This window comes from Leucopleurus acutus (genome assembly GCF_964270905.1).
Source record: "Leucopleurus acutus genome assembly, chromosome: 17".
Taxonomy (NCBI): Eukaryota; Metazoa; Chordata; class Mammalia; order Artiodactyla; family Delphinidae; genus Leucopleurus; species Leucopleurus acutus.
In genome coordinates this window covers 64,166,217-64,189,541 of record NC_139159.1, presented here as the reverse complement: position 1 = coordinate 64,189,541, position 23,325 = coordinate 64,166,217, and the positions used below count along the sequence as shown (strand labels likewise).

Below are 23,325 nucleotides of genomic sequence, written 5' to 3'. Positions count from 1 at the left end.
ACTTACTATGGAGGTGGGTGACCTAGAGGCGTACTGGATGGGCCAGTGAATCCACCTGGGCTGTTTTAAAATCATCACAGGCAGCATGTCGTGTTCATGTCAGAGACTCAACCGGGCATCCCTTTCCCCAGTAAATCCCTGTCAGAGTTTGGGTTCCCCAGAAAGCAGGCTCAGAGAAGGAGATCTGGGTGTTAGGAGTTTGTTGGGTGGTGTCCTCCTGTTCACCACCTGCTGGGAAAGTTAAAGAGGCAGAGTTCAGGCTGTGATTCAGTCATGACAAGATCTCAGCCAGCCCCAGTTCTGGAGCTGGGGTTGACCTTTGGAGTTCACTGGGGGCTGGGCTAGCTGGGAGCTGGACTTCTACACCTTCTTCCTCCCAGCCACCCCACCAGTCATTGGATCCTGGCTGCTTTCAGGAAGAGGGTCGTGACCTCGGGCAAAGTGGCTCTTTTCAGCCCAGAGCATTGCCCAGAAGGGCCGACAGCTGGGAGCGGTCAGCAGGCAACTCTCACTCGCAGCAGCTGGGGAGTTCTTTAGGCCTTATGGGGGATCTAAGTGGCATGGCACAGAGTCTCCCATTCAGTAGAACCGATTATGGTCAGAAATTGATTTGGCCTAAGTTATCCGGTCTCTACTTCTCTCTTGTCTTTCTCCCTCGATTTTTTTCCTTCTCGCCCACCCTTCCATCAATCACTTATCGTTGGCCTGCTATGCAGCGCGGGCACTCTAGTGAGGTCTAGAAATTAAAATATTTTTAAAAAGAGATTCTCTTCCCTTTCCAAAGCTTCTATCACATGCAGGACAAGCCAGGCAGCAAAATGGGCAGAAGCGATGAACTATGGAGTTGGAAAAATAGTAATTCAAACTTCTGCTGTCTCTTACCATCTATGTGATTGTGTCACCAAAATTCTCAAGCCACATTTTCCTCATTTTTAAAATAGGGATAACAGTTAAACCTACCCAGAGGACTGTCCCAAAGAATAAATTAAAGAATGAGAAATTATTCACATTTATCCCCAGCCCATCATAATTGTCCAATAAATTATTGATGTTTTTATTATTGATAATAATGATGTCAAAGGTTTATGAATCCATTTCCATGTAACTCCTTTACCTTTGTTGAGTAAAACAAAAGATACCTCACCTAGGAGAAAAGCTCAGGGATTGAATGACCTGGTGTGTTAGACTCTACCCTTCACATACTCTGTGCACTAGGGATTCAAGGGCCTTCCATTGCCTCAAGGGCCTTCCATTGCAAGGTATGCTCTAATGACTACTCCTGGCTGGACTCCTCAGCGTTCAGCGCAAATGGTCTCTTCTCTTTCTTGAACTACGCTCCTGCTGACACCTCATCCTCCCTGATATTTTCCCTGTCTCCAGTCATTCATTAGCAGTGTGTCCCAGTTGGCCTGTCTCACTGATGTACCCACTCAGTGCGAGAGGTCCTCAAAGGATCAGCCTTAGGGCCTCTCCTCTGTCCATTCCCCCTTCTCTTTGACAGTGGGTTTCTATGTCAACTCTATGATGGTGGTTCCCAAGCTAAACTCCAGACCTGACTTCTCTTTGAAGCTCCAGGCTTGTACTCCACGCCCATTTTGCATTTCTGTTGAGTATATCATAGGCATGGGCAGTTCAGATTTATTCCATGTCCTGACCAGAAGTATTGATCTTTTCCTTCTGACTTGTTCACTCAGTGTTCTCCATGTCAGCAGTGGCCCTTTCTTTTATTTTATTGACCAAGTGAGAAACACAGGGATGATTCTTGCTCTCCATTTCTTTCTTGACTCAATACCTAATCTACCACCAAACCCTTTCATTCTACATTCAAAATATGTCCTCTCTTCACATCTTTATCACCACCTTCTAGTAGAAGCCACCGTCATCTGTGGGCTCAACAACAGCTCCAGTTTCCCAGCTAGTTTCCCTCCTTCCAAATGTCACATAGACCCTCAACTGGGACATTGTTTTTATAGCCAGAGAGAGTTTTTAAATATAAATTGTATCCTGTCACTGCCCTGCTTAAAACTGTATTTTGACTTCACATCACAGTTGGAATAAGTAATGGGATCCTTGATCTTGCCTCCAAGACCAAGAATGATCTTACACTTGCCTGCCCTTCTATCCTCATCTCAAGCCATTGACCCTTCTATCCTTGTCTCAAGCCATTGGCCTCTTCTATCCTCATCTCAAGCCATTGGCCTCTTCTATCCTCGTCTCAAGCCATTGGCCTCTTCTATCCTCGTCTCAAGCCATTGGCCTCTTCTATCCTCGTCTCAAGCCATTGACCTCTTCTATCCTCATCTCAAGCCATTGGCCTCCACCCGTCCCACAACCCTACCTCATCTTGCTGGCCTTCTTGCCTTCACTAAAAGTAGTAGTCTAGACAGAACATTTGCATTTTTTTTCTTCCGCCTCCACCCTCTTTCACTTTACTCTTTACCAGTCTTTCTCATCCTTCAGATAGTAGTGTACTTCCCTCACTAAACTACAGCTCTGTGAGTACAGAGACCACATGGATTGTATTCACTGCTATACCCAGCACCTAGCCTAATGGCTGCATTAGAAGACCATTGTTTTGTTTGTTTGTTTGTTTGTTTGTTTTGTTGGGGGTTTTTTTGGTTGTGTTGGGTCTTCGTTGCTGTGCGCCAGCTTTCTCTAGTTGCAGCAAGCGGGGGCTACTCTTCGTTGAGGTGCGCAGGCTTCTCATTGCGGTAGCTTCTCTTGCTGTGGAGCATGAGCTCCAGGCAAGTGTGCTTCAGTAGTTGTGGCTCGTGGGCTTCAGGTGTTGTGGCTCATGGGCTCTAGAGCACAGGCTCAATAGTTGTGGTGCACGGGCTTAGTTGCTCCACGGCATGTGGGATCTTCCCAGACCAGGGCTTCAAACCTGTGTCCCCTGCATTGACAGGCAGATTCTTAACCTCTGTGCCACCAGAGAAGCCCCAAGATCATTGTTTATTAAATGAAGGCTGAACCAAAGCAGGCATAGCCTTTCTAGACACAGTGTGAATTTGAATCAGGTGTCTTGGTTCTAGTCTCTGCTCTGGTAATTACTAGGCATGTGACTTTGGGCAGGTCCTTTCACTTTTCTGGGCCATTTTTTTACTTTCATAATGGGGATGATACCATCTCTTCTCCCTTTCTCACAGGGCCATTCATTCAGCAAAACTTCAACAAATATCTACCACGTGCCGAGCACTGGAGCTACTCAGTTAAATGAAACCCACATTCTCTTTTATAAAGAGCCTAGAATTTGGAAGGGAAGAGAGTCATGTGAACAAATTCATGATTATATTATAATATAGTAAATGTAATGCTAGAAACAAGGCACACCTTTTGAAATCTCTACTTTAATTTGAAAGAAATGTATTGAGTCAGGTACTATGCTAGGCACTTTCAAATTTCCTACCTAATTTTACTTTCACATAGAAAGCTCAAAGCGTTGAAAATCCGTATTCTCATTTTACAGATGAGGAAACTGTGACTCAGTGGCCTTAAGTAAGCTGCTTCAGCCCACAGCACTAACCCAAGCTTTCTACTCCAAGTTCAGGTTGCTTTCCCAAAATCAAACAAATAAACAAAATTAAACTAAGTTGTGATTATATTATTGCTAGAAGAATCAGTTAACTAATGTTGAACTGAAGTATTTTATAGCCAAATCTAAGTCAGAAGAGAAAGTTGTACCAAAGAATCTCACTTTTCCTTCCACTTCCACTTTTTTCCTAGCTTTCCCTGGGTCCATTTTTATTATCACTTATGCTTGATTATAGAAAGAGTATATTATTAGCCACAGTGTGTCTTTATTTGTACCCACAGTAAACAAAGTGTTTCCTACAACAATGATTTGAAACTTTTTGAGGTTAGAGAACCCTAGTATGTGACATTCTGGTCCCCAAATACTGACCCTAGTGTGTGGTTACTGGAGAAAACCCAAGTGGGTATTGCTTTGTTTTCTTTCCAAATAATTCTTGAAATGTCTTGTTGCACCTTACAGTTCTTTAGGGAGAGCTCAATTAGAGATTAAACATATGAGATATACATCCTATAATAATGGAATTATAAAAAAGGAAGTAAGGACAGCTAAGTGACCTGAGCCCTCAAGCAGTGGCTGAGAGTAACAGTGAGGGAAGCAGTGTACAATGTAGTATATGTATATACTACCAGTATAATTATAAACTGGCTGTACTGTGTAAGGCGGATGTATAGTACATTTCACCTGTGGGAACAGAGGGACCCATGGCTCATCAGAAACTCACCTGTAGCAAATCCTCAGTCTTAGGACTGGTCATCATCATCATCATCCATTGATAACTTCTGTTGAAAGCTTATGGGCCAGGCACTGTGCTTTCTTTGTATCATCTCATTTAATCTTCATAAATATGCCTAGGACAGAGAGAGTGTTATCATACTCATTAGTAAGGTGAGTAAATGAAGACCTACATCAGGTTAAGTAACTTGTGTAAGGTAGCATGACCTGTAATTGGTGGAGACGTGTTTTGCGCCCAAGCATCTGACTCCACAGGTGTGCCCTTGACCATCATAAAGCCATTGGTCTGTGCTGTCAGGGTCATCCAGTTCCCCCTTCCCCTGTGCTGCCAGTCTTCAGGGGTGATGTAACTCATCACAGCAAGAGTTCTCTCCCTTCCCCTTTCACTCTGTTCTTGCCACCTTCCTCCTGCTCCAGCATCGTGATCCCTGGAATGAGAGAAGGGAGAGAAGAAAGCTGTCATCCATGTGTGTCTCTAGTTCCACAGTCCTTAGCACCATCACTCACCTGGGCTACCAGGGGGCTGTTGCAACCCTGAAAGTCTTTTTGCAAAGTCAAGGTACTGGCACTACAGACATGGCATCACATGTACCTGCAGTTGCAACATGGGACTGTTCCCTTCAGAGTCTACCACACCCTCTAACTCGAGTTTCCCTTGACAAAGTTCATTTTGACACTGTCCAAATCTTATTTCACTGGGTTATTAAGCAGTATTCTGAATGTTGGCAATAGAAAAGTGAAAAGACACACCCTCGCTTTAAGGACCTTTAAGTAGGGGAAGAGACACCTGTAACAGCACCTTATACTTTACCTGTAGGTTCCGAGGGAAGCCAGGGAGAAAGTAAGATCTGAGCCAACCCTTGAAGCCCATCAGACAAGAAGTGGGGAGGGAAGACATGAAAAGGCAGAACATGTAGGGAGACACGAATAAAGGAAACACCAGAGAGAGTCTGATCATGCTGCTTACCTTATTCCAGCATAACTTTTAGTGATGTAACCTGTTGACATCAAATCTTGGACTTTAAGTTCAATTAGCTTATTTTTTTTAATATCTTTATTGGCATATAATTGCTTTACAATGGTGTGTGAGTTTCCCCTCTATAACAACGTGAATCAGCTATACATATATCCCCATATCTCTTCCCTCTTGCGTCTCCCTCCCACCCTCCCTATCCCACCCCTCTAGGTGGTCACAGAGCACCGAGCTCATCTCCCTGTGCTACGTGGCTGCTTCCCACTAGCTATCTATTTTACGTTTGGTCGCGTATACATGTCCATACCAATCTCTCACTTTGTCCCATCTTACCCTTCCCCCTCCCTGTGTCCTCAAGTCCATTCTCTATGTCTGCGTCTTTATTCCTGTCGGTGAGCTTATTTTTACTCCCTCTTGGAGGACAAAAGGGAACATTATGTAGATGTGCATCCTTTATTGTCTCTTCAGCATTGAAGCAATGCCAGACAGTGTCAATTTTTATCGTCTTGGTTTCCTCAAAATTTTGTCACATCAAACAGGGGAACCTTATTTCACTACCATTACTCTTTTATTCATGAGGACCCTTCAGTTGAACCTCATTGGAAGTGTTGTGGTTGTGGGCTTTGAGGCATTTCAAGATCAAATGCATGGAAATGTTTACTTGTAGAACTGAATTGGGATCCTTGTTCGTCTTGTACGCTTTGGAACTTTATCTCCGTGAATGTGTTTCCTCATCCTTAAAATGGAGAAAAGAATGCTTCCCAGGGTGATTTGTGGATTAAATGGAGTAATGGATGGGAACTGGCCTAACACATAGTAGGTGCTTTTCTCAAAAGTACATTGTGTGTTGGTTTGCCTCCTTATCTACCTGAGTCCCATGAATGTCTCTTGGATTAGCATTTTGAGAATCAGTTAGTTGAAAGCAAACATCTTCGTCATTGGTTCTCAACCAAGGGTGAATTTGCCCTCCAGCAGACATTTGGAAAAATCTGAAGACTTTTTTTTTTTTTTTTTTTTTTGGCCACACACGTGGCATGCGGGATCTTAGCTCCCTGACCAGGGACTGAACCCTTGCCCCCTACAGTGGAAGTGTGGAATCTTAACCACTGGACTGCCTGGGAAGTCCCTGAAGACATTTTTGACTGTCACAGCTGGGAGTAGGTGCTACTGGAATCTAGTTGGTAGAGGCCAGGGGTGCTGCAAAACATCCTACAGTGCCCAGGACTGCTCCCCACGACAAGGAATTACCCAGCCCCAGATGTCAGTAGCGCCCAAATAGACAAGGTCAAGCAGGTAAGACCTACTCTACTTGCATGTCATATTGATGACTTTTGAAATTTGGGATGTACTAAATCAAATTTTCTTTTCCTTTTGACCACTACCTCCTGAGAAATGATACCCACTGTCGTCATCAGGATGCCATCCTTTCAGGTGCTTCCATCATAGTTTTGGAGTGAACTACAGCACTCCCTACAGCATTTTGGGTGGGACCCTCAGCTTTCTTCAGGTCTGCTTCCTAAAAATGGCAATGACACTCTCTGTTCTACTGCCTTCATTGAGTACTTAATCAGCACAACATGGGGGAGAGGGTATCATTTCATCCCCAGTTTACAAGTGAAAAAACTGAAGCCTAGAAAGGCGAATCATCGCAACAGTAACCGTGGAGCAAATCAATGGTCAATCCAGCCCTGACTTTCAACTCCAAACCCAAGACCTCTTTCTTTTTCACCAAAGCTTTCCTAATAGATCGTATGGTCCTCATGGTCATTGTTATAGGTTTTATCACATAATTGCTTTTAGGATGTTTAATACCTTCTGATCTTACATCTGCAGGTAACTCTTCAGCTCCCCAAAGACAGGAGCACTGTTTCCATCTCTTCTGTTGAATGTTTCTGGAGCTGGGCTAGTACTCACGTGTTAATCTTTCTACCAAAGAAAGCCCTGGTATTAATAAAGTCCAACATTGAAAAGTTTAAGAAAAAAAACTAATCTATAGGTATCAGGAAGAGAAAGTCGAAGTAGCTTTGAAACTTTTTTAAACATCCATTTGGCATTGGGTCACTGGCTCAGATGAATTCGTGCGGAGAGGCCAGCAAGCCCAGTGCCTGCCTCTTCAGCAGATGAGCACTGTACATGTCAGGCTGTGATGGCCATGGGTGCAATATCGACGGGGAGGGGGAGGCTGTCAGCAGACATCTCACGTGCTTCCTGGTAATTAATTTTAAAAGATGCCTGATGCACGGTGGGCTGCTCACCTAGTGACATTCAGTTAACAGAGAATCCCCAAGACAATGCATACAGATTCTGACAAATAAAAGCAAATGTACCATGAGGTCTGGTTTGCCTATCAAAACCAGGAAAGACCTTGAAGGTGGTTTATGATATCATAAATCTTCGGCTGTAGTCTCTGATATGTTGATACTGTACTTCTTCGCTTGGAAAATCTGCTCTGAGGTACAAGGGAAGTAATCACTGAGTCTTCCCAGGGACTAAAACAGAATCCCCAAACAAAATGTTTTAAGGTTTTCTTTAATTTTTGGAGGGGATTTGGTAACTCTGTGTGCTACCAACAACATCAAGGATTTAGCCTTTAATTTACTGCCTGGAAGCTGTGTAGTCCTTCTTGGAGAGCTGAAAAATAGTGCACAGCCATATTTCCCCCCTGTTTGAAAACCACTGTAAAATTTCTTTCTGACTTTATATTTCGTGTGAGAATTAGCATTATTTTAGTTTCCTCCTGTTAACATCATTGGCACCTGAATATATTCAACCAAAACCCTAGATTGTCTAAAACAGTCTTTTTATCCTGGGATAAACCATAATGGAAAAGAATATAAAAAAGAATGTATGTATGTGTATAACTGAGTCACCTTGCTCGACAGCAGAAATTAACACAACATTGTAAATCAACTATACTTCAGTAAAAAAAAAAATAAATTTAAAAAATTTAAAAAGTCTTTTTACCCAAGACTGGTTTAAAAAAATCAATATACAGTTCCCATCAGTATGGTAAATTACTTACAGTGATCGCAGTGCAAATGTCCGTTAACCCTTCTCTTCCTCAGCACAGGGAAGGGGCCTTTAATTTACTGCTAACATTCTGAATGTAGCCAAGTAAGTGACCAGGCTTGGCAGTGGGCTGCCTTCTCAGGTAGAAGTGAGAGGAGACTTACTGGTCCTGGAAGGTTTTGTGCACATTCTCTCCAGGAAATAAAGCAATGGGTTGGCTGACCTCAGAGCCCTGTTCACGCTGGTACTGGTGATCTGCAGTCACCCTTAGGAAATCAGGCACTGGGTTGGGGGTTACCTAAGAAGATAGGTTTGCTCTGCACGTTAGGTTATAAAAAACGGAAGGCCTGTTCAGACTAGTCATCAACCACCCTTGGTCTCGTTTGCTGTTAACCTGGAACAGGCCGCACAGGGTGGAATCTCAGAACCTGAGGTCCATTCCAAAAGTGAGTTGAAACCCTGAAGGCAAGGTTGCCTGAATCCCTTTCCATTGCAAGTGGGAGGGACATGGGGGAGGAAAGGTTAAAAGTCAGATGTTGAAAGTGGCAACTTGTGAGTCAAATATGACACATGTGTGTGCTTTGTTTAGCTCTCGTAATATGGGGGAAAAGGGCAAATTTTAAACTAGGAGGTTTTGTGAAACTTCTAGATTTTCCATTCTTAACTTAAAAATAGGAGCAGTGGCAACACTCAGCCTGTATTCTAGCATAGCAAAAATGGGTTGGAATTGCACATTTTAGGAGAAAACCAACAGCAAAATATCCCATCCACTGTCATCCACCAAGTCCCAGTTGTCCCTTAGATTGGTCCTCTTCACGCAGTTATGTTATCCTGGCAACATTTGAGTTTGTAACCTCAGGTGTAATTGGATAAGGAGGTGGCCCAGGTGCATCAGGACATACAGAAGTATGCAGTTGCACTTAAGGTGTATTCCACATTGTATAATAATTAAAATACCAAAATTTGCCAATGATTCACTTTTTGAAAGTAAGTTACCGTGGGTTCTCATTATTCTTACTTGCCTACACCCTGATGGGCTTTCTTGAAATGATGATAAGCAGGACAGTACAGCAGCTCAACTGAGAATTCCACATAAGCTTGGCTCTGTAAGTCAAGATTGTCTTGAGTACACGTGGTACAAATGAGCTCAACTCGCTCCCCGCCCCTCCCCCCCCAATATTGACTTATATAAATGAGAAACCCAGGGGTATCTGACTTCAGGCAAGGCTGTTTTTAGGAAATCAAATAATATTTACTTTCCTCTCTCCCTCCCCCCGCCACCTCCCTCCTCTCACCGCCCCCCTTTCTCTTTCTCAGCTCTGCTTTCTCTGTTGGCTTAATTCTCTAGCAAATTCTCTCCATATGGTGGCAGAGACAGCCACTGACAGCCAGTCTAAGCTTATATTGCCCCTTGGGACATGCTCTAAGTAAGAAAGAAAGAGACCTTCCCTCTTAGAAACCATAGCAATTCTACTAAATTTTATTTGCCCTGTCTGGGTCACACACCCAGCATTAAGAAATTTGTTCCGTGCCTCCACTGAGTCAGGCTCTAGCTAGGTGGTTGGAAACATCCTTACATCGTGGGAGGAGGTGGGAGGGAATCCGAAAATAAAAGGTAAACATAATAAGAAAATTATGTAGTCCTTTAGAAATGAAAAGTCCTGTAGGAAAAGCCCCACCAGTTGGGGAAGGGCAGCCCTCCCTGCCAAAGGCAAAGCATGGTTCCTTTTACCAGAAATAGGCAGGGATGCAATGTAGGCAAAAAACGAGGCGTTCATAATCTACAAATGAGTGTTTTATGACGGTGAACATCATCTTGTGTGTCAGATGTGCTGCTTCAGGTTGGGCAGAAAAAGGAAACGAAGACTAAAACTGGCTACCCTATAAGGTAGGCATCCCAAAATGGCATGTGAGACTCACATGATGTGCTCCATGCGCAGCCATGTCAAGCTTCTCAGAGTTCCCAAAGTGGACCATTGGGTTGTCATTTCCGTCTCTGCCGAAGCTGTTTCCTGTGCCTCCAGGGCCCTTCCCCCTCCTACTCACTCTCCTGACTTGTGTTTTATTTAATTCAAGGACCTCAGCTAAGTTAGGTGCCCCTCCTGTGGGCTCTGGAAGAATCTGTACTTGTCCCACTGGCGGGGAAGTTACCTTTCTCCTCCTGGTTCTTCATCGTGAAATGTGTTCAGTCCCTGGTACAGACCTAGACCTTGTGTGATGAAGGAAGGATGAATTTGTTCCACAGCTCCTCTCAAAGACCCCCCAGTCCCCTGTCACTCTTCACTGTGGGAAAACTGGAGGGTGGTGGCCATCACAGCCTTGTGCATCGTGAAGCTATGCCCGTGTTTGCACTGCTTGCCTTTAAGTCCTCGGAGACGGTGACCTTTTCTGGCTCTCATGCTCCCTACACGAGAACAGCAGAAGCCTGCTTGGGGGGCATGTCAGGCTATGGGAAGGGTTCCTGGGCAGCAGTGTAGAGAGGTGGCTAAAGAGCATGGCTTCTACGCCTATTTGTCTCCTAGATCCGCAGCTTACTAGGTGTGTGCCCTTTAGCTGTGTTTAGTAGCTATTAATCCGTTGGAGATAATAAAAGTGTCTTCACAGAATTGTTGAAAATGAGGTAATCCGTGTAAAGCTGTTAGAACAGTGTTTAACACTTAGTAATGGCCTGATCAATGTTTGCTATTATTATTGTGATGACGAGGAAGAAGGGGAGTAGAAGGAAGGAGGACGAAGCAGCCTCAGCCAGCCAAGAATGGTAGCGCCCCGACTGCATCATCATGGTGGTTCCAGTCTGCAAAGGGTGTGTGTTTGTGTTATGTCATTTGATTCTCACAGTCACCCTATGAAACAGTGTCATTGTCATTCCCATTGTAGACCTGAGGCGATTAAGACTCAGGTGTGATTTCCTGGGCATTTATCTCATGATCCTATGCTTTTGTGATTATGCGTCTCTCCTTATATCTCTGTTCCACAAATTCTGATTTTGGAGTCACGGTGAGATTGAAGAAACATGGGTTCAGGCTGTGGTACCCTGATGGTATGCCCAGCACCTGTCACTCTGTTGCTCTGGCCCAGCCAGGACTGGGGTAGAGCCAGGGGCATCTACCTGGTGTGTGACACAGACCTTTACCTGGGATCAGATTTGGAGCTAACCCTGTGCACAAATGGCTGTTTGTTTGGGGAACTGTACAGTGACCTCTATTTCCAGAAGAGAAGAGGCCCTGTAACTCGCACTCTTTGGGGAAAGTGGCATTCCCCAAGCACTTGCAGTGACACCAAGACTTTCCAGTAGGGTAGGAGCTGAAGTCACATCCTTTGCCCCCCGCTCCAGTTTACCCTGAAATTTCCTGTTGGGCCTTATGACATGTGGTCATTCATCTTGGAAAGCTGTGACAGGGCTTCTCTTACAATTCTCTGAACAGACTATGGAGGTCATCTGAACTAGAGACCACAAACCAGATTGGGCCTGAAAGTCAGAGGCACCTGCCTAGACCCAAGTCTTCCTTCCATCTCCTGTGTGGTTTTATACTTTCTCTGAGCCTCACTTCTCCGTGGAACACAATGAACCCTGAGCCATACTCAGAAATCTCAGGTTCCTTCCAACTTGTAACAGACTGAATAGTGGCCATTCAGAGATACAGGTCCTAATCCCTGGAACCTGTAAATGTTACCTTATAAAGAAAAAGGTCTTCGTAGATGTGATTAAAGATCTTCGCAGGAGGAGATTTTCCAGGATTATTTAAGTGGGCCCTAAATCACATCACGTGTCCTCATAAGAGAGAGGCAGGATGAAATTTCCTACACAGAAGAGGAGAAGGTGATGTGAAGATAGAGGCAGAAATTAGAGTGATGTGGCCACAAGCAAAGGAATGCTGGCAGCCAGCAGAAGCTAGAAGTATCAAGGAACGAATTCTCTCCTACAGCCTCCAGAGGGGGCGTGGTCCTGCTGACATCTTGATTTCAGCCCAGTGACGCCAATGTTAAACTCTGGCTTCTAGAACTATGAGGGGTAAATTTCTGTTGTTTGGAACTTCTGTATTTGTAACGTGTTAAGGCATCTGTGGGAAACTAATACACTGCTCTCTAAGTCTGTTGTCAGTTACCTGTTCTCGCTGCCCATCTGCTCAGCAAAGCTTATAGTCTCACTTGGTGCTTGTTCCAAAGCAGAACAAGACACTTGTCTTTCTTTAAGCCTGTAGGAAAGTGAAGTGGTCATTTAGTCTCAAGTTCTCTATTCCGTTCAACTTGGCAGTTGTTCCTATGTTCGACACCAACAAAACGCTACCTCCTTCCCGTTACATTCAACTTCTCATTGTCGGTATTTTCCTGTCTGAGAGTCGGTGTCCAATCAAGTCTCTTGAAGCAGAAAAGCCACTAATTTAACAACCTTGAGATCATCAGTAGTGAGTAAAGAAAACAACATTCATTTAGTGGTTCTAAGTATATCCGTTCAATAAATATTTCTTGTGCACCAGCACGTGGGCAGCAGTAGGGAACCTGTGACAGTGGAGAACCTGACAGGAAAGGTTCTTATTCTTATGGAGCTGGCATTGTATTAGGCCACATGCAGTAAAGCTTTTGTGTATATGCTCACGCTTCAATTGCAGCAAAATTCTTATTTCCAAGATTGCTAGCAGAGCGTCAGATCCATGTTTCTGCTGGGTGAACCTCCTTTTGGAATATTCCCTGTCTTGGATTTCTACAAGGAGCCCTGGTAAACAGTTTTAGCACCCAAGACAACTGTTGGGGTTAAGCAATACAGACCTTAGGTCATAAGAGGTCCCTCTGATTTCTCTAAGTTCCATCACGGCATGCCTGTGCTCACCTTAGCCCAGTCAACTCAGAGCTTTGGGATCTGAGGAGAGGATTGAACGAATGAAAACACTGTGGGGAGGAAAGAAGACTGTCGTAACTGTCCTCCTTCGTTTAATTCCGTACTTTTCATTACTTCTCTGCATCCCAGGCGCTCTCAAAAGAAAAAAAAGAATAGCACTAATACTACCATGATTTCCTCCCTCTGGTACACCCTCTCTTGGAGCAGTGACTCAGCTTCCTGCCCTGAAAGGGTGCCCCCAGCCATTGGTGGCCCAGGTCGAAAGCCTGAGTCATCTCTGATGTCCGCCGTTCTCTCATGCCCCACTTCTAGGTGTTGTAATTCAGAATTCTACTACTTCTCACTATGTCTTCACCTCCACCCTAGTGCAGGGCACCCTGGCTTCCTGTTTTGACTGCCCTGGCGGTGTTCTGACTCTTCCCATCACTGCTACACTTACTCTCCACCCCCAGTTAGTTCCCCACATACTGACCAGAGGGATTGTTTTCATACGTGAGATGATGCCCAAGTCATCCCTTGCTCAAAACTTTCCCCATTTAGAATAAAATCCAAAGTCTTCACCGAGGCCTAGGAGGCCCTGTATGATGTGGCCCCTGCCTTCTCTTGGGCCGCATTTCCTACATACTTATCTTGCCTACTTTGCCCTAGTCAACACTAGCCTTCCTGCCATTCCTCTCATTGCCTTGACACTTCTGTGTGTTCCAGGGTCACCTCTTCAGAGAGGCCTTTTCTCACCACCCGAACTACAACAGCACCATCCTTCCAGTAGGGGTCCCTGTCTACCCCTATATATCGGTCTATTTGTGTGCTGTCTGCCTCTCGCGCAAATGGTAAGCTCCACAAAGGCAGAAGATACTACTCATCTCTATCGCTGCAATACCCAGGGTAGGGTCAGGCATATGATGGTGCTCAGTAAATACTTAATAAAGGAAAGGAGTAGAAGGCCCGGCTATGATCAATATGGAGGACTTTAAGCCTCTTCCAACTCCAACAATCTATGAGTCTGTGAAGGGCCCAGCAGCCTGGTCACCGAAATGCCATTTAGAACCAGTTTGGAGTATCAGGAAATTTAGTTGGTGCTTCTTTTTTTTTTTAATTTTTTTTTTTTTTCTTTTTTTGGCTGCACCCCGAGGCATGTGGGATCTTCCCTGACCAGGGACCGAACCGACGCCCTCTGCAGTGGAAGCACAGAGTCTTAACCACTGGATCACCAGTCCCAGTGCTGCTTTTTTGAGATTGGGTTGACTTTTCTCTCCTTGATCCCTCCCTGTGTAGGCAGCTGACCGCAGAGGCAGGTGGTCATTCAAGACACTTGTGTGAGAAAACGTAGGAATGTAAACGCCATAATAGCACTCCTCTATTTTCTGCCTACCATAGTAGCCTCCTCCATCTGCATGGTTACTGGACTCTTTAAAAAAAATCTTGGCTTTATCCCATGGTCTTGGTCTAACTGTTACTTACTCCCTAAGTCCCAGGTTAAATATCCTTTACTCCCTGACAGCTCCTTGATACCCAGACTAGTTTAGCTCACCCAGTTCTGGGCTCCCATATTTGCTCTTTCTTAGGATTGACCCATCACATACCTGTAAACATTGATCGTTAGCTGCCTTCCTTATCAGTCTGAAAGCTCCAGGAGTGACCCTGTCTTGTTCCTCATTATCCAAGCATGAATAACAAAGTGACAAGACACAGTGCTCAAAAAGTGTTTGTTGAATTAACAATTGGATTTTTATGATAAGCAACAAAAAGTTACAATATAAATTGAAAAAAAAAAAAGATGCAATTGATGATTGACTGCTTGTCACCACCCTGACCCACACTTGTTTGGACACTCTTTATTTTTGTGGTCAGCAGGGGGTGGTGGGTCAGGAGATTGCTAGGACGGTTCCTCCTGTAAATGATCTAATGTTTCTGAAGAGTTTTCAGAACCACAGACTTAAATGGCTCTGTAGAAACCATCCAAGAAAGGCAGCAAATCAGATTTTGTTCATAAATTCCTCGGTGTACAGATGATGATCTTTTCTAGAAGTTGTTTTATCAGGAAACTCTTTTATATAATTTCCCTTAATCCTTCTCCTAAGACTCTATTTTCTTACTGCTGAAGATAGAGGGCACCTAAAGGTGTAGTAGTAAGAATTAGAAAAGGCTCTCACGTTTTCAGTATTCTTTAACTTTTCCCAATTTTCCTATCAATGGAAATAATGAAAATAACAGCAAGAACATCTTTAGTCTCAGGGCTGAAACAACTTGAACAGTCAAGCCTATAAGAGGTGAATTGTTGATAGGTACAGTTGTTTGTACCACACAATGTGAAATGCACAAACTTTTTTAACTGGTAGAGTTTTGTTACTTGTACATTCAGAGCTGATGCTTTTAACCCAAGTAGGAGATAAAATTCTGGTAGGGCTCATGTATCCACATTTTGATCAGTCAGATGCATTCATGGAACAGTTGAAGCTGGAGGTTGTTGGGGGAAGGCGACATCTTTGTTTCTTTGTCTGCAAAGAAACTGAACCATGCACACTGGAATGAAACCTCCCTTTGAGCACTAATGATGGACCAGCCAACCTCTCGGGACCAAAGCTCCCAAATATCTTACCAACACCTCAGCAGCTCTGGTTGATGAATGTCCCAGTTTGTAAAACCACAGCTCAAATAGTGAGGACCAGAAAAGGGAGGAGGAAGAGAATTAGATCATCTGAATTTCAGTATTTATTGTTGAGTTGAGGGCCTATATAAAGAGCTAAATATCTGCTATTTGGAGACCAATTATCCACGTAAATGATACCCAAGTCCCACTCAGTGTTTTCTGAACATCACTTCAGGATCAAGGTCTGACAGCAGAATACTTGAAGGCAGGGCTGTCCCGGAAGCCTGGGACTCAGACTCAACACTCCTTAGCTCTGCACCTTTGAGTATGCCAGTGCCCAGAAATTAGGAGAGGGATAGCAAAGGAAATCTGAAGCCATCAGTTGACTTTTTATATATATATATATATATTTTGTTTGTTTGTTTGTTTATTTGGCTGCGTCCGGTCTTAGTTGCAGCACACAGGATCTTCGTTGCAGATGGGGCATCATTCATTGCTGCGCATGGGCTTCTCTCTAGTTGTGGTGCGTGGGCTCAGTAGTTGCAGCACACAGGCTCAGTTGCCCCACGGCATATGGGATCTTAGTTCCCCGACCAGGGATTGAACCCACATCCCCTGCATTGGAAGATGGATTCTTAACCACTGGATCACCAGGGAAGTCCCTCAGTTGACTTCTTAAAAACATGTTAAGTTCCAGTTGCAAGGCCAATTGCTGCTGTAACAAATTACCACAAACTTAGTGGCTTAAAACAGCACAAATTTATTATCTTACGGTTGTGGGGATGAGAAGTCCAACGTGGGTCCTATGGGGCAAAAATCAAGGTAGAGCTGCATTCCTTCTGGAGGGTGTGGGAGAGAATCCAATTCCTTGTCTTTTCCACCTTGTAGAAGCCTGCCTTCCTTGGTTTGTGGTTGCATCTCTCCAGTGTCTGCTTCCATGGACACATCTCTCCCCTCTTTGGCTCTCCTGTGTTGCTCTTTCACTTATAAGGACCCGTGTGATTAGATTGGACCCACCTGAGTAACGCCAGTACTCTCCCATCTCACGATCCTTAACAAAATCACATTAGCAGTGTCCCTTTTGTCATATAAGGTAAGAGACTCACAGGTTCCTGAGATGATGTGGACGTCTTTGGCAGAAAGAGCATCATTCTGCCTATCGCAGAAGACAGTCAGAACTACTTGAGTCTGTGTGTGTCCTGTGCTTCCTTTCTCATGGCCATGATGATCTGCCCACTGTTGCCAAGCTACCTCAGGTTCCCCTTCCCCCACCTCTTTTTCCTCTTCCACATGCAAATTTTACTGAAGCTTCAGACTACCACCCACCTCCACAACTCCCTGCACTCACTTCCTTGCCAGGCACCGGTCCAGAGCCCAGTCGATATTGGTGCGGTTCTCATCAGTGCTGCCCATCAAATATATCTCTTCCCCCCTACCACCTTCCTGGCACGTGATGGAAGCACAGTTCAAGTGTGCACCCTTGGCGGGTGGGAAAGTTCATGTGATTAGTTCTGGCCAAAAATTTATAAATGACTCCAGGCTGAGCATTTCATTGATACTATGAGACCTTCCAGCACCTCTCTTTTCCCTCTGGTACAATGATCAACAATGTTCAAAATGGATGGACTTGCAGTCGACATGTAAAATAAGCAGGAAATAAACTTTGTTGTAGCCACTGATATTTTGGGCTTGCTTGTTACTGCAGCGTGGACCCTAACTTATCCTGACTGATGCATTTAGCAAAGCTTAAAGGGAGGTAAAAGAGAAGTGTGCACAGCATGGGTTGCTCTTAACTGGTTCTCCCTGTTCACCTGTCTCTACTCAGAGGCCACATAGGCTTCCCTGTTCCTCAGATTAAAATGCCCATGAACCTCACCTTCTGGCTGTTGAGTTTATTTTTTGAGGAGGTAGAGAATTTAGTTCCTGAAGCATATATCGTAGTATACCCTAAGACTTACCATCCATCACTGGTGGACTCTGTCTTTTCGTCATCAATTAAAATGAAAAAAGACCTGCAGGTCTGGTGACTGGGGGTGTTGGAGGGAGAGTACAGGGCCGCGCTATTCTCTTTATTTCTTGTGCAGGTCAAGCACAGAGTAGAGGGAATTGGGGAATTTGATGGAAACCACAGTAGCAAGGGAAGCATGCAGACTGCCCCACCCCCTGCCACCACCCAGGAAAAGAAAGAGGTTGAAAGGAAACTATGCCAGGCTGCCCAGGGCCCAGGGTGTCTGTTCTGAGGGTACTCACACCGGAGGCTCCTTGTTTTTGCCCATGCTCAGCCCTGCTGGAATTTTTTCCTTAGGCCAGTGATTGGGTTCAGCGTAGCTCCCACCAACCAAAGATGGAACTCCAGCCTAGCACCAGGGGTGCAGCAGGGGAGGTGGGTGCCTGCCGATAAAACTGGACCTTCAAATGCATGTTTCACAGAAACATTATCGTAACCTGGTTAAACAGTGCCGGAGTTTATCTATAACCACAGTTAGAGCATCTAAGTCTTCAGCTGGCTTATCAGTGACATGGGCTCTTATGGGTGAGCCTCAGAGCCCATCACCCAACAGAGAGCATTGTTTCTATGGAAACATGCAATCTGTGACCCAAATACCCAGGTTAAAATGTTGCTGATTTATTTAACTCAATGTGTGAGTCAGTTGGGGATTGCCAATATTAGATAAAAATTGAAGTTCTTTTTTTAAAGTTGTGGATTTTTTTCCATCCTGCCTATCCATTCCAGTCAGCAGGCATAATGGAGGAGCCTGTATTCTAAAGTATCTGTGTTTAGATGGAAACTTCTGTTATGGCAGGATCAGCCCAGAGGAAGATGGAAATCCTTTTCCAGCCATTGTTCATTTGCTTTTCCTCTTATTTCTTGAAACCCTGCAGGGCGAGCCCTGCTGAGACTTACAGACAAAAAGCTTGAGCGAATGGGGATTGCCCAGGAGAGCCTCCGGCAGCACATCTTACAACAGGTGCTCCAGCTGAAGGTGCGAGAAGAAGTCAGAAACCTACAGTTACTCACACAAGGTATCCTGTTGCTGCCTAGTGGGTGGATGGAAGGGGAGATGGGAGGAAAGAAACCCTTACCGTCGTGACAGAAGGGAGCCAGGGAAAAACTGGCTTGTTTTTGTTTTGTTTGCAGAATTTTCTTTCATTAAAAAAAACGTATACAGATTTAAAGGCCACTTCCCTCCTAAAACTTCTCTTTTTCTTAGCTCACTAGGGGGGAAGGAGGTACAGATAAGTAATGGATAAGCAAACAGAATTATCTGAGCTAATTTCAAGGTCATCACATACAGCTATAGAGGTTGTGCACTGCACAACCCCCAGAGTACCAGTTACATAGATCAGTATACGATTGCACCACCTAGAGTTGTACAGTGTGCAGCCTGCACAACTGTACAGTGCAGCCCCAGCTATTTTAGTCTGACTACCAGTTTTGAGGGGGCCTTGGAATTTGAGTGATTCCATAGTTCATATGGCCATGGTATAAGTGGGATTTTTTTGTTGCGTTTTGCTTTACTTCGCTTTTCACTGAGAGAAGAACATTTTAGAGGTGTGTGTCTGTGTGTGTGTGTGTGTGTGTATATATATGTATGTATATATAAATACATACATATGTTTACACACACTCTCTAGAAATTTTGAGAACCCTATTTATCATCTTAAAAATAGAATAGTTTTTTAAATAGACTATAGGGAATTTAAAACTGCAGTATTACAACCATATAGTTCTAAATAAGAATCATTAATAATTTCAATATGTTGAAATCACTTAAAAGCCCTATAACTGGAAGTGACAGAATAAAGCTGGATCTTGAAGAAAACCTTAAGTTACACTATAAATTATATGTCTAGGTAAGATTTGGTTGCTGTCAACCTCCATTAACTATAACCCTTTATTTGTTTTATTTTAATGTCCATTGTACACCATTTTAAATGAAAGGATGATAAAATATATATTTTTGAGAGCCTTGGTTATTTTTCAATCTGCAGACTATTGTTAATTGCATGCATACTGATATTGGAGAAATCTGGATCAGCCAGATTTCATGTTATTGCATTTAGATTAACCAATTAATAGTCTATTTGCCTGGGGGAAGTAATGTACTGCCTGAAAGATGACTGTTCTAGGAGGATAAATATAGACTTCGAGTGATATGAAAATATATTGTTTACTTGATATACGTTGTTTGCATTGGTCTCCAGAGACTTCCAATGGTAAATTTACAGATACAGGTACACTGAGTGACTTAAACGTGAATCTGACGTACTGATACACTTTGAAGTTCTTTTAAGAAGTAAACAGAGATTCAAAGGTTTCTCACAAGAATGTCCATTGCGGTGCTATTTATAAAACTGAAAAATTAGAAACAACCTAGATGTTCAGCAATATGGAGAGAATCAGATAATTCTATTTGAATTCAGAAGATACAATATAATATAGTCATTGGAATTATATCTTTGAGGAATATATGACAACATGGGAAAGTACTCAAGAAGTAATAGGAAGTAGGGGGGGAAAGGCCATGTATAAAATGTTATTTATAATATGAGCCCAATTTTGTAAAAAGAACATATTTTTATATGCTTACAGAAAAGGGGATGCAAATGGTTTTGCCAGTATTTTGATAATGGTTCTCTTTGGGTGGTGAGATTGTGGGTGATTTTAACTGTTTTCTTTATATTTTTCTAAATTTTCCAAATCTTCTGCTATAAATCCATATTACGGTTATAATCAGAAAATGCATTCACATTTTGTAAGCTTCAGTCACAAGCGTCGTTCTGCCCTGTTCTATTTAACGTCTGGGGTTTCCTCAGCTCTTTTGTTTTCCTCCCGTGGTGATATGCAGAATGAGACCTGAACTCATCCCGTGCACCTTGGACTTTTTTTTTTCCCCTCTGCTACTGTCAGCCTGCAGTGTGTTTGCTTTGCAAAATCATTTTCTACAACTTTCATTGCCCTAGATTCATAATATATAAGATTTTTCCTGAGATACTACTCAACTCTATTAAGCTAAATATATGTTTGTGTTTTGGGAAGATAATGCTAAGTTCAGCCTTTTCAATTCAGTTGTTGTCATTTTCTTTAGCTTTGAAAAGCTGTGGCTTTAGAACTCTTTCATTCCATTCCCTTTAGAAGAGATCACATTCTCTAGCTCTTGGATATTTTGTCTGCACTCATACTACCCTTTTTTATCGCTTGTCCTTTCCATGTTAATGTTCAAACTCATTTCATGTCAGACAGCTTTTGAAAATCTATTGCCTTATTGAAGTGATGGTTTCTTTTTTAAAAAAATGAAACAAAAATTGACAAGTCGTTGCTGTGACTGATAATAGAAGTTCTGAAGACAGCTGGAGTGGCCTTAAAATATTTGGGGTCTAGGTTTGCTATTATAAGAATTGTATCTCCATTCCACCCAAGTGAACTGAATGGCCTAACATACATATCATATGGAAATGTACCAGGGGGGTGATGTGTGATTTGGTATTGAATATTTGATTCCTCAATTCAGAAAATATTAATCAGTGGAAATAATATGCTAAATAAGTGCAAACAAGTGTCTTAGAATGTTACTCAGTTTTCAGAAATCCATGAGCTTTCCCCTTAAAGAGTGTAACTCACCTCTCCAGTCTCTAGAGATACATTTTCTTTCCTAGCTCACATAGGACTGTGACTCTGGTGTAATGCAATTAAATTTTATTTGTTTTTAAGAAATGTTTTCCAACTAATACATTTAAATGAGGGTTGTTGCCTTCAAAGTAGCCAGTTTTTGAGGAAAGGGACTTATTTCACAAATGATTGTATTTCTTATGCGTTTCCTTCTTACTTTTGGAGGCAATTTCAGAGCTTTAACTGAATCGCAAAAGTTTAGGAAGAACCTAAGTGTCCATCGTTAGGAGACCAGCTAAATGAGTTATGGTACATCCAGGCACCGGAGTATACTTGGAAGTTATAAACGCAAGAGTGAAGAATAGTAATATGGAAGGATCTCTGAGATGCCAGGTGAAGTGGAAAAAACAAGGTGCAGAACAAGGTAGAGAGTATACCGCATTTGCAAATGAGAGAGGGAGAAATAGTAATGTATATCTGCATGTACTTTGTTTACATAAGAAAATGCTGCTGCATAAGAAGCTAATACAAACTCTACCTATGGGACTGAGAAGAAGATGGATAGAGGACATATGCTTTTTAAGTCACTTTGTGTCTTGAAATATGTGTGTGTTAACTATTTAAAAGAGTAAAATGTTTTAAAAGAAATAAGGAGAAAGAATGAATTTTAGCATCAGACAGGCCTGAATTTTAAATCTCGGCCCCAACACTTACTGCTGTGTTATTTCAGGGAAGTTACTTAATCTGTCTGTGTTCCAGTTTCCTGTTCTCTGAAAAGTGAGATCAGCAAATCTACTCACCTCATAGGGATGCTGTAAGAGTTAAACGAGCTCAAATATATACATCACTCAGTGCAGTGTGACAGTAAGTACAGAACATAGTTAGCTATCAGTAATAGAAGCCACAGAATTAAATCAACCTCATTAATTTATATGAAAACTTTATTTTTATAATATCATTTATTGAGCAGTAATTCACAGAATATACAGTTTCCTCAAAGTATAAATTCAATGATTTTTAGTATTGTCACAGAGTTGTGCAACCATCACCACAATTAATTTTAAAACATTTTCATCACCCCCAAAAAGAAACCCGGTACCCATTGACAGTCATTCCCCATTTCCTCCCAAGGCCCCCCCAACTACCAGCCCTTAGAAACCACTAATCTACTTTCTGTCTGTTCACCTATTCTAGACATTTCCTATGAATGGAATCATTCAATATGTGGTATTTTACAATTGGCTACTTTCACTTAGAATGATGGTTCTAAGGTTTACTCATGTTGTAAGCATGTGTCAGTATTTCATTTCTTTTTATTGCCAAATTGTATTTCATCATACAAATGTACCACATTTTACTTATCCATTCATCAGTTGGACATTTGTATTGTTTCTGGATCTTGGTTATTATTCATAATGCTATTTTGAATGTATGTTTTTCTGTGGACCTGTTTTCATTTCTCTTGGTTATATACCTGGGTGTGGAATTACTGAGTCATATGGTAACTCCCAGTGTAAGTTACAGGAGCTGCCAGACAGTTTTACATGGCAGCTGTACCATTTTATATTCCCACAAGCAGTGTATGAGGGTCTCAATTTCTCCAAATCCTTGCCAACACTTGTTATTGTCTGTCTTTTTTATTATAACCATTCTAATATGTGTAAAGTGGTATGTCGCTGTGAGTTTGATTTTCATTTCCCTGATGGCTAATGATGCTTAACACCTTTTCAAGTGCTTATTGACCATTGTGTATCTTCTGTGGGTAAACATCTATTCAGATCCTTTACTCATTTTTTAATTGGGTTATTTGTTTTTTCCAATCTTTATCTTGGACCCACCGTGTTTCTCTATGCTTGATTACCCACTTTATTTATAAGATCTAAAGCTAAATATCAGGCTGCCATTTCCAGAGAGGAACCCCATCCTCAAAGGATGAAATCTTATTTATCCCCACTAGAGGTGTTCAGAAGAACCTACCACAAACTTGGAAATCAACTCCAAAATGAAACAAATGAACTCTGAAGATCTCCTCTCAAGGAAA

General features: G+C 42.7%; 1 protein-coding gene across 1 annotated transcript in view; it reads left to right on the top strand.

Annotated features, from left to right (window-relative positions):
• SAMD12 (sterile alpha motif domain containing 12) overlaps window positions 1–23,325 on the top strand; it is a gene marked incomplete at its 5' end in the record, with an annotated part of 358,805 nt that overhangs the window by 179,756 nt on the left and 155,724 nt on the right. Inside the window, one exon of the mRNA XM_082858457.1 lies at window positions 18,557–18,697. Coding sequence (XP_082714583.1) covers window positions 18,557–18,697 — 141 coding nt within the window. The remainder of the gene's footprint in view (window positions 1–18,556; window positions 18,698–23,325) is intronic.